This window comes from Salmo salar, chromosome 16 (genome assembly GCF_965601325.2).
Source record: "Salmo salar chromosome 16, fSalSal1, whole genome shotgun sequence".
NCBI classification, from domain to species: domain Eukaryota; kingdom Metazoa; phylum Chordata; class Actinopteri; order Salmoniformes; family Salmonidae; genus Salmo; species Salmo salar.
The window spans coordinates 67482950-67495000 of record NC_138306.1 but is presented as its reverse complement, the minus strand read 5'-3'; the positions used below and the strand labels follow the sequence as shown (position 1 = coordinate 67495000).

Here is a 12051-nt window from a genome sequence, read left to right as displayed (position 1 = left end):
ATGGAAAGCAGAGCAGCAGTGGATACCGGGGTGTGAATATGAATTGAACACCCCTGGATGTAGCTTTGGTTTTCTTATGGGCTTAACAACACTTCAGCATCTTGGCCTCCATGAAACTACCAGGTTTAGTCTCAGCTCGTCCCCAGGCTCAATTATTACCGTGTATACACAGTGAGGTGTAGTACTCATAGACAGAGAGGTGTGACAGAGACAGAGCCGGCTGGTGGACGAGATTAGGAGTTTATCCGAGAACTGCGAAATGTACTGTACTGTGGATTTAGAAAATAGACATGGATAAATCTTGCAGATGCTTCTGACAAATATAGCTGTTGGTAAAAATAGATCCATGAACAAAGCATAATGTGGGCCCACATAGTATAATCAAGACAGCATAGCTTGAGCGTTTGGTTATCTTCCAATTCGTAGGTCTGGTATAATTTGCTAAAACATTCACAGTATCACTATGGACTGGGATGACAAAGCCTATCAGCTTGATAACCTCTCCGACTCCATTATCCCCAGAGTTCATACTGGAGTTTCAGGAGTTGATATGCTGGGGGAAAATAGCTTAATTCCATGTCGGAACATTTAACGTTGTTTTACCAGAATCCTCTCCTATTATAAATATTCTCTCCTACCATCACATTCTCCTCTCTTGTACTATTAGAGCAATCTAAGATGTAAACTTTTGCCAAATCAGGTAGAAGTAAAAACAAAATCTAAAAATTCTCTACTTATTTACTCCCCATTCAATTTGTATGGGTTTATTTCCTGCAGAGCCATCAGTTGAGAAAATACTGAATTACAATCCAATATAACTTTACAAAGAATACACATTTTGAAAAATACAAATTATACCACACAAACCTCACAATGTTAAATCGCCAGCATTTACAGTACTACAGCCAACCAAAACACACAAACGCACAGCATGGATGAATCCATCAATCCATAGAAATCACAACACAATGCGCTAAGAACACCCAAATGTTATGCTGTGACTTACCTAACACTCCGAGCCTGTAGTTTATGGTGATTACGATGACGTTTCCGTAGCTCGCCAGGATACTCCCGTCGATCATGTTCCCCGTTCCCTCCATGTAGGATCCACCATGGATGTACACCATGACCGGCTTCAGCCCGTTCTCATCGTGGATGTCTGGAAAGAAGAGCAACGAGCATGAGCGCCTGTAGATAACACTGAGTCTGGTAGTACGTCCCAAATGACACCCTGTTCCCTATGTAGTGCACTACATTTGACCATCGCCCTATGGACCTTTCTCAAAAGTAGTGTAGGCTCCTACGCAGGGAATAGAGCGTCATTTGGGTGGCTAGGAAGGAGCCAGCCACATCCTTTACTTTGGATGCATACGTTTTTTATTTATTTTAAAAATCAGCAGGCCAATGGAATATCGGTAGTTCAAAGTGGGTGTCATGTGTAAACGCTATTGGACGGGATAGGTCCACTGTAAGTACTGTAGTATTGGAGATACTGTAAGAGGGGAAACTTCCTCCCTTAGATATGTGATAGTGGCATCATTCTGCAGATATCTGCACAGGGTCTATGTTCTTGAAATTAGACCAACACACAAGGACTGTTTCCCAAATGGCACCATGTTTCTTATATAGTGCACCACTTTTGAACAGAGTCCGTATAAAGGGAATAGGGTGTAATTTGAGACGCGGCCAAACATGACTGCTACAGTACAATTAGGCAGGGTGAATAGCTTATTTTGGAGCTTCCCTACTCTGGTTCTGATTAAAGCTGGTCATTAGTGCATGTGTAGGAGTTGATTATAAACTAAGAGGGTAGAGTCTTAGCATGAGAGAAGATTGGAGAGAGATATCATGTTCCACAAACAACCAGCCTGCTAGCATGATAAATCACAATTCAGTTCAGCCAGCAGTCACAGGCCTCAATAGGGTGTTGTTCAATGACTTATAGTTGATTCCTATGGGTCCAGCGTTGCAGAAGTCATAGCTCAGCATTCTACCACTGCTTTCCACATTCTACCTCCTTAGGACATGGAGGAGAAGCAATGAGTTTAGAATCAATGATTTGGGGAAGGAGGAATTTTCAAGGATTTCATTACTTCAACACAAAAAAATGTAAGGTGTTCTTCTAGCCTCTGGGTAGAAACACTATACAGTGCAAACCAACTTTTTCTAAACCTCAATTTAGAGTGTATTCGGGAGTACTCAGTACTCAGAACCCCTGAATTTTTACACATTTTGTTACGTTATAGCCTTATTCTAAAATGGATAAAATAGTTTTTTCCCCCTCATCAATCTACACAATACCCCACAACAACAAAGTAAAACTGTTTTTTAGCATTTTTTGGGCCACTCAAGGACATTCAAAGACTTGCCCCGAAGCCACTTCTGCTTTGTCTTGGCTGTGTGCTTAGCGTCACTGTCCTGCTGGAAGTTGAACCTTCACCCTAGTTTGAGGTCCTGAGTGCTTCGGAGCAGGTTTTCATCAAGGGTCTCTCTGTACTTTGCTCTGTTCTTCTTTCCCTCGATCCTGACTAGTCTCCCAGTCCCTGCCGCTAAAAAACATCCCCACAGCATGATGCTGCCACCACCATAGGTGCTTTAGGTGCCTTTGGCAAACTCCAAGCAGGCTGTCATGTGCCTTTCATTGACCGTTGGCCAATCTACCATAAAGGCCTGATTGGTGGAGTGCTGCAGATGGTTGTCCTTCTGGAAGGTTCTCCCATCTCCACAGAGGAACTCTGGAGCTCTGTCAGAGTGACGATCAGGTTCTTGGTCACCTCCCTGACCAAGTCCCTTCTCCCCAGATTGCTCAGTTTGGTCAGGCAGCCAGCTCTAGGAGAGGTCTTGGTGGTTCCAAACTTCTTCCATTTAAGAATGATGGAGGCCACTGTGTTTTTGGGGAACTTCATTGCTGCAGAAAGGTTTTGGTACCGTTCCCCAGATCTGTGCCTCGACACAATCCTGTCTCGGAAAAAAGTTGCTAAAGTTACATAAGTATTCAGACCCTTTGCTATGTGACTCGAAATTGAGCTCAGGTGCATCCTGTTTCCATTGATCATCCTTGAGATGTTTCTACAAATTGATTGGAGTCCACCTGTGGTGAATTCAATTGATTGGACATGATTTTGAAAGGCACATAGCTTATGAATGAATACTTATGTGAACAAGGTATTTCTGTTTTTTTTATAAATGTGAAAACATTTCTAAAAACCTGTTTTCGCTTTGTCATTATGGGGTATTGTGTGTAGATTGATTATTATGTTTTATTTTATTTAATACATTTTAGAATAAGGCTGTAACGTAACAAAATGTGGAAAAGGGAAAGGGGTCTGAATGCTTTCCAAATGCACTGTATATACGAAAGTATGTGGACACCCCTTCAAATTAGTGGATTCGGCTATATCAGCCACACCCATTGCTGACAGGTGTATAAAATCGAGCACACAGCCATGCAATCTCCATAGACAAACATTGTCAGTAGAATGGCATTACTGAAGAGCTCAGTGACTTTCAACGTGGCACCGTCATAAGATGCCACCTATCCAACAAGTCAGTTCGAAAAATTTCTGCCGTGCTAGAGCTGGTCAACTGTAAGTGCTGCTATTGTGAAGTGGAAACTACAAGGAGCAACAACGGCCTCGTATTGGTAGGCCACACAAGCTCACAGAACGTGACCGCCGAGTGTTGAAGCGCCTAGCGAGTAAAAATCATGTGTCCTCGGTTGCAACACTTCCTACCGAGTTCCAAACTCCCTCTGGAAGCAACATCAGCACAATAACTGTTTGTCTGGAGCTTCATGAAATGGGTTTCCATGGCCGAGCAGCCGCACACAAGCCTAAGATCACCATGTGCAATGCCAAGAGTCAGCTAGAGTGGTGTAAAGCTCGCCGCCATTGGACTCTTGAGCAGTGGAAAAGCGTTCTCTGTGGTGATTACTCATGCTTCATCATCTGGCAGTCCGACGGATGAATCTGGGTTTGGCGAATGCCAGGAGAACACTACCTGCCCGAATGTATAGTGCTAACTGTAAAGTTTGGTGGAGGAGGAATAATGGTCTCGGGCGGTTTTTCATGGTTTGGGCTTGGCCCTTTAGTTCCAGTGAAGGTGTAAAGAACCCTGACTTCAACAACATCAAACACATTTGGGATGAACTAGAACGCCGACTGCGAACCAGACCTATTTGCCCAACATCAGTGACCGGCCTTACTAATGCTCTTGTGGCTGAATGAAAGCAAGTCCCCTCAGCAATGTTCCAACATCTAGTGGAAAGCCTTTTCAGAAGAGTGGAGGCTGTTATAGGGGGGACCAACTCCATATTAATTCCCATGATTTTGGAATGAGATGTGTCTACGAGCAGGTGTCCACAAACTTTTGACCTTTTAGTGTATCTCGTAAATATCTACTACACTGGCTGAACAAGTGGGGTCATACATCATCCGTGACCATATCATCAGGGCTCTATGTGATTCTTCAAAATGTCACCAAGGATGAGAGCATCAACGATGGAAAATCATAGCACGGCCCCTCCACAGGATTGGATAACAGTCAATGTGAGCGTACGTATGTGTGACTCACCAATGTATTTTTGAGTATGTATGATGATCCTCAACGTATGTGTGAGATAATGTTAGTCAGCGTGTACAGCAATGTAAATGTGTGTGTACTGCAATGCTATTTCAAATCATGGAATTCCAAATAAATAAGATTCCACTTGGTCTAGTGTTGCAGGGGCCAACGCATTGGTCATAGCAGGCAGCGGGCTAAACGAGTCAAGGTTTACCCAGCCATGACCCGAACTACGTAATTGGTATTCAACCAAGGCCTTCTCAGTACACTCCGATTATTGGTTTCTGTTGCATCCGCCATTGGCTGCTGCTGCAAGGGGGCGGGCCAGCTGCCTGGCTAGCCTCTAGGTCACATTGCTTCTGCCTCCGCAGGCTTGGCAGTGAGTAGCAGGGCCTATAGGCAGACAGATGACTGCCTTGCATTGGAGCTCAGCTGTGTGTGTGTGGGTGTGTATGTGTACGCTCGTGTGCGTGCATGCGTGCGTGTGTTTATATCGCTTCCCCTCCTCCGCAAGAAAACCCACCAATATATAGAAAGGAGAGGTGAAAAACAACCCACAGTGGTAATTCATCTCCGCTGTGTTCTGAGTGGGCGCCTAGTGCTACGCCAATGTGAACGTATCTATTTCACAACTCCTCACATGTTAGCACAGACTAGCCTGGGCAGTGTGTAGCCTGCAGTTTGCTGTCGTGGCCGAGGCCGTCTTGAGAAGGACCCCCCGTTCACCTCCGCCATGCTCCTCTTGGGCAGGCAGCCAAATACAGTGCACTTCACAGATAGACTGGGTCGACAAGACGAGCCGGAGGAAGGGTAACTAACTCATATCTTCTAACTTATTTAATGGGCCACTTTCTCCATTCCACGCCGAGGTTTTTACTTGAATTCATTGGTAGGATAGGAGCTGCTGAAACCAAGTGGAAAATTCCAGATGCACATTAAACAGGAAGGGCAGTCCATAAAGTGGTCAGTGGCTCCAGTCTAAAACAGATACTGATCTGATGCAGGCTCTTCTAGCTAGGCTCTGAGTTCTATGTTCTGAGATGGAATTTGGCGGGCCTTCGATCGAACATAGAAGGCAAATTGGCTGTCGCTCTACATCTCGAATGTTGACTTGCTCTGGGGGAGGTTGAACTGGAGGAGATTAAGACAGATAAGCAACTCTGATCCATTCCAAAAGACCATGACAGATTTTAGGAGCATGGTTTTTATTTTTGATCTTTTCGGGAAGGGGTCATTTTAGGGTCTACTTGTCCCAGCGTGTTCCCATCCGGTCACTGCAGAGCACTTAAAACAGATAAATAGAGAGAGAGAGGGAGAGGGAAGAGAGAGTGGAGACAGAGATGAGGGAGAGAGAGCGCCATGAAAGAGAGAGAGAAGAGAACACCTCTCTCTCTCTCTCTCTCTCTCTCTCTCTCTCTCTCTCTCTCTCTCTCTCTCTCTCTCTCTCTCTCTCTCTCTCTCTCTCTCTCTCTCTCTGTAGAGGAGCTGCATGGAGCTGCCTAGCTGAGAGCTGCCTGGCTGGGTGACTCTGCAGTGAGCATGCCCTACATATTCATCACTGCCACACCGGGCCGGGGGGATAATATATTCCTCCACGGGCACAGCGGCGCCGCACACATTACTCATCTCTACATGGTGTGGGAAGGAGGGAGAGGTGGGAGAGGAGGGAGAGGAGAGAAAGGGAGAGTAGGGAGAGAGGGAGAGGTGGGAGAAAGGGGGAGAAGGGAGGGATCGAGTAAGGGGGGTCATCAGAATTTTCCATTGGTTTCAGCATTTTCCAAGTGTTAGTAATGGGATAGAGGGATGAAAGGGAGAGATGGAAGGAAGGGATGGAGGGTTGGAAGATGGCAATTAATGACCATGCAGGGGGAACAGTGAACTCCTCCAACCCCACAGTCAGACAGGAAGTAGCTGGTCACTCTTCCTGTTCCTGTTTGATAGAGCTGGGTCGTAATCATGAGAGGACATTGTAGCAAAATGTTTCACAACCGGTAACTAGTGTTTCTTATCCCTCCCTGTTTCAGGACGTTTTTTTCCCAGTTTGGTGCCTAATGGATACGATCTTGCTTTAACACAATCTCTACACACGTCTCCATGTGCCATACAGAGACCTGTCAAGGAAAACAGAAGAGGAATTCCAAAAAGAAAGCTTAGTGTCAGATGTCTCAAAGGCATTATATTAGCTACCACACTATAGAGTATTGAAGTACGTACATACACACTCCACACCTCTAATGTACTTAGACATGGTCTCAATTACAGAGACATTTCAAATAATACCCTTTCTTTCTTACTCCAAACTAAGTCATGAAATAATAAGGATATATTTGATCGCTCATTTCAAAGTCTCCTTGAGGGCACAGCAAAACAACGGTTTTCAAATGCAGCCATTTAAAACTTCCAAGAGAATAGGAATACGGATCTATCTCATTTAAGCCTGAGGTGAGTGTTTTTAGTGAGGGAACTGCAGCAGAGGAGGTGGGAGCTAGAGGAAGGGGGGACTCAGTGAGCTGCATTGCTGTGCTCTGAGCGAGGTGTGCATGGGCGCGTGTGTGTCCCTTCCGTGCGTCAGTGTGGCTGTGCGCGCATGTGCGTGTGCGTCCTTTCCGTGCGCCAGTGTGTGTGCGCGCGTACATGGGAATACGTGCATGTGTGCGTGAGGTGTCTTTGCTCTGCAGCACTGTACTCTATGGCAGCAGAGTTATAACCTCAGGGGAACGGGGGAGGGGGGGGGGGGGGACAGGGGGGGGGTGATTCATCACCAGCGCAGACGTTCAAACAGTCAGTGAGCATCGATCCTCCGCCTGCACTGGTCGTAGCACTCCCGAAAAACACAGGCGCGGGTTTGACACGACACGGCAGTAGTTCTTAAAATGAAGGGTTTATCCAGGCACGTTCAGTTAGTCTGAACGTTTAGTTCAAATGGTGTAGCTGTACACACAAGTACACGCCGAGAGATAGGTTCTCTACCAGCTGATCGGACAATACACACTGAGAAAACAGTAATAAATACATTCATGGTAATGATCGGTAGATTCTAAAGGTTACAATATACACTGCTCCAAAAAATAAAGGGAACACTTAAACAACACAATGTAACTCCAAGTCAATCACACTTCTGTGAAATCAAACTGTCCACTTAGGAAGCAACACTGATTGACAATAAATTTCACATGTTGTTGTGCTAATGGAATAGACAACAGGTGGAAATTATAGGCAATTAGCAAGACACCCCCAATAAAGGAGTGATTCGGCAGGTGGTGACCACAGACCACTTCTCAGTTCCTATGCTTCCTGGCTGAAGTTTTGGTCACTTTTGAATGCTGGCGGTGCTTTCACTCTAGTGGTAGCATGAGACGGAGTCTACAACCCACACAAGTGGCTCAGGTAGTGCAGCTCATCCAGGATGGCACATCAATGCGAGCTGTGGCAAGGTTTGCTGTGTCTGTCAGCGTAGTGTCCAGAGCATGGAGGCGCTACCAGGAGACAGGCCAGTACATCAGGAGACGTGGAGGAGGCCGTAGGAGGGCAACAACCCAGCAGCAGGACCGCTACCTCCGCCTTTGTGCAAGGAGGAGCAGGAGGAGCGCTGCCAGAGCCCTGCAAAATGACCTCCAGCAGGCCACAAATGTGCATGTGTCTGCTCAAACGGTCAGAAACAGACTCCATGAGGGTGGTATGAGGGCCCGACGTCCACAGGTGGGGGTTGTGCTTACAGCCCAACACCGTGCAGGACGTTTGGCATTTGCCAGAGAACACCAAGATTGGCAAATTCGCCACTGGTGCCCTGTGCTCTTCACAGATGAAAGCAGGTTCACACTGAGCACATGTGACAGATGTGACAGAGTCTGGAGATGCCGTGGAGAACGTTCTGCTGCCTGCAACATCCTCCAGCATGACCGATTTGGCGGTGGGTCAGTCATGGTGTGGGTTGGCATTTCTTTGGGGGGCCGCACAGCCCTCCATGTGCTCGCCAGAGGTAGCCTGACTGCCATTAGGTACCGAGATGAGATCCTCAGACCCCTTGTGAGACCATATGCTGGTGCGGTTGGCCCTGGGTTCCTCCTAATGCAAGACAATGCTAGACCTCATGTGGCTGGAATGTGTCAGCAGTTCCTGAAAGAGGAAGGCATTGATGCTATGGACTGGCCCGCCCGTTCCCCAGACCTGAATCCAATTGAGCACATCTGGGACATCATGTCTCGCTCCATCCACCAACGCCACATTGCACCACAGACTGTCCAGGAGTTGGCGGATGCTTTAGTCCAGGTCTGGGAGGAGATCCCTCAGGAGACCATCCGCCACCTCATCAGGAGCATGCCCAGGCATTGTAGGGAGGTCATACAGGCACGTGGAGGCCACACACACTACTGAGCCTCATTTTGACTTGTTTTAAGGACATTACATCAAAGTTGGATCAGCCTGTAGTGTGGTTTTCCACTTTAATTTTGAGTGTGACTCCAAATCCAGACCTCCATGGGTTGATAAATTGGATTTCCATTGATTATTTTTGTGTGATTTTGTTGTCAGCACATTCAACTATGTAAAGAAAAAAGTATTTCATAAGATTATTTCATTCATTCAGATCTAGGATGTGTTATTTTAGTGTTCCCTTTATTTTTTTGAGCAGTATATATATGTCTGAAAAACCATTTGACCATTTCTGAGGGGAACAAAAAGAAGAAAGAAACATATCTGACAACGCCAAGAGAAAAAGGTTATGAAGAAAAGGTAATGCACACAACATGCCCTTTTAGTAATCTCCCCTAATAAGGATTTAAGGTGAACCTTATTCACAGCTTTCACTCCTGCCTATCTAAGCCTATTACCATTTCACATCATCAAGGCGGCTATAAGAAGGCAATCTGGATTTTTTTACAGTACGTCATTGAGAGGTAGAAAATGCCTAGATAAAGCCTGGTATGTACTGAGGAGATAAAAAGCACACTTTCTAGTGTTGCAGCTTTTGAGAAAGAGAATGCCAACCGTCGTAGCACAGTGATCTAAAAATGCCCTTTGATTTTAAAACCATGAAGACAACCTGTGCCTTAACATCCCTGAAACATTTCCCCAGTGCTTTCACTCATCTCCTAGCCATCCCCAGATCTTTAGAGAAACACAATCGAACCACCATTTTGGGTTAATAGTACCATGCACAAGAAAGCGAGCAGAACACATATGACAGAGATTTTGACAGAGTTACAAATGAACAAGGTTTCCAACTGTCAAAACTGAACAAACGTGGGTTAGTGTAGTGCTCATGCTTCACCGAGCAATGAAGAAAAAGAAAGAAGAAAATAAACTAAAGGGAAAACATGACTATTTAATAACTTCACCTCCGAGGAGGCCAGAGAAAATACATGCAGAGTTTCAATTTAACATCTTTCACTTTGCAGCAAAGGGGGAGTGAGGGGGGAGATTCTTGTAAGTGGTGACTATTGGAGCGTACACCTCATTCCCCATTTAGAGGTGACCTTTCACCCTTAGTACACGACCTTCTGATTCGCTGTAAATTATGATCTGCATCTCCAAAGAGGAAAGAGGTTGTTAAAAAAAAGGAAGATCCCAGAGGTGCCCATTGATACGCACTTCAAGGGTTAAAAATAGAAAAAACTCAACAAAAAACTTCACAAAAAATGTATCTATATATAGTTTTGTACATGCACGAATATCAGGCTTTTCTTTTTTTGGGGTCAAAAATGAAAAAAAGACAGAAAAATACCTTTGTCTTCATCACCATCATTATTGGTGAAATCACCGCCTTGACTGTTTGAGTTGGCTCCTACGGTCAACAACAGGAGGGAGAAAAGTAGAGGGGATGAGGGGAGACAGGCTCTTATAAAAACCAAAACATTTTTTTTTGTGGAAACATATTCATTCTAACAGTAAGTGGTTCAACCAATTGGATAGCATGACACAAAATTAGGAGCACCAACACAGTATTCTGATAACAGTTCACAAAACACAGCTGTTTAGTACAGGTAAGTATATCTAATGAACAACTCTCCTTCCTATTAGACAATAGATATGGTGGCCCTAAAGGGCATAGGAGCTTTTAAAATGAATTGCTCCTTAGGGACACTGTTGTCATGACGTTTCCCTGTTGGGTGAGGTTTATGACCCTCCCATAAATACCTTTTCCCCTTTTCTCTCCACTCTACAGAATGGACTCTTGGAAAGCCCTGTGTTACCACAGAGAAAGTATAGTAACATCAACAGGTTGGGGAATGGAACAATATTTCCCTTTCTCAACCAGTTGAAAGTATCCAGTGGTACTTATTAAAGAATATGATGTCAGATCAGTTGTTGTCTGGGACATTATATCTGATGACAGGATGACATAAATTGAATCTTGGAAAGTCTACACATTCTAGTTATCAGATTCACATGGAATTGTTGTGCAATTTAAATGTTTAAAGATTAAACTATATGTGAGAAGATTAAATGTGATTTTAGCTCCTAAATGAGAGAATTGTTTTCATAAGTAAACTTATGCTCACTCAGTGGCCACGCCCAAGTGAACAGACATTGTTTGGAGAGGGATGAAACATACTCTTCTCTTCCCCAGTACAAAAGCCCCCGTGACCTAAATTCACGTTAGACTAAGCAAACCCCGGTGTGAGCTGTGGTTGCAAATGGTTGAACGACTACTCTATCTAACAAAATGTACATGAGACCAGATCACGTGGAGGTGACGATCACCACGCTGGAATGGTGAATTCCGACTAGACCAGCCAGAATACAGCACGAGCTGATTATGGCAACTTGGTATGAACTTTGAACTATTATTCACCAAAGATGAAGTGATACATCCTAGAAGTTGAGTTATCAGCTGCAGCTGTAAACGTACGTGGCCTAAGAAAGGACAGACAATCTCCTAAGAACGACAGGGCACTTCAGCGTATCCGCTCTACAACACTACGACCAGAAAGACTCTTCAAAGGACAATGGCGATCTCTGCTGGGTCAACCATTCTTCTATCTTCGACCCATCTATCGAAGCGCAGCTCAGAGTAAATATATATCTTGCATTTTTCTTTTTCCGAATGGCCAGTTATTTGAATGCATAAGATTCTGTATTTACGGTAGTATAGCTTCTAATGGTCCGACAGAGACCCCAATCCCTTTGTCCATCGGTCTTCCCGCTCTTTCATTCAAACCCAGCCCCCTTCCTTTGTGTAACCAGCCGTCATATCGGGTTAGTCCGGTAGGGGCTTTTCATGATATGATTTGTAATCGATGTATGATCTATCATGTGTATATATATATATATGTAATTCTGTATAATTATTTCGGTATTTAGTAAATAAATAATTAAGTAAATTTGTGTATTGCTGAGTCAACTTGTTAGCCAGGGTTTGTGCAGATAACCAAGTACTTTACGACCATCAGAATGAGACTGAATAATAAGGTGACGATTAATAATTGACTGCTATTGATATTAGAGATCTTCAGATCTTTAAGAGAGTGGATTCGGGAGATAACCGCT

The 12051-nt window shown here is 44.7% G+C and overlaps 1 protein-coding gene across 2 annotated transcripts in view; it reads right to left on the bottom strand.

Annotated features, from left to right (window-relative positions):
* Positions 1-12051, bottom strand: part of LOC106574268 (neuroligin-4, X-linked) — a 75944-nt gene that overhangs the window by 46813 nt on the left and 17080 nt on the right. Inside the window, exons 3-4 of one of the 2 annotated variants that reach the window (XM_014150053.3) lie at positions 10286-10345; positions 1007-1159 (exon numbers count right to left, since the gene is read on the bottom strand). In XM_014150053.3, coding sequence (XP_014005528.1) covers positions 1007-1159; positions 10286-10345 — 213 coding nt within the window. The remainder of the gene's footprint in view (positions 1-1006; positions 1160-10285; positions 10346-12051) is intronic. The other variant, XM_014150054.3, reaches the window with a different exon arrangement.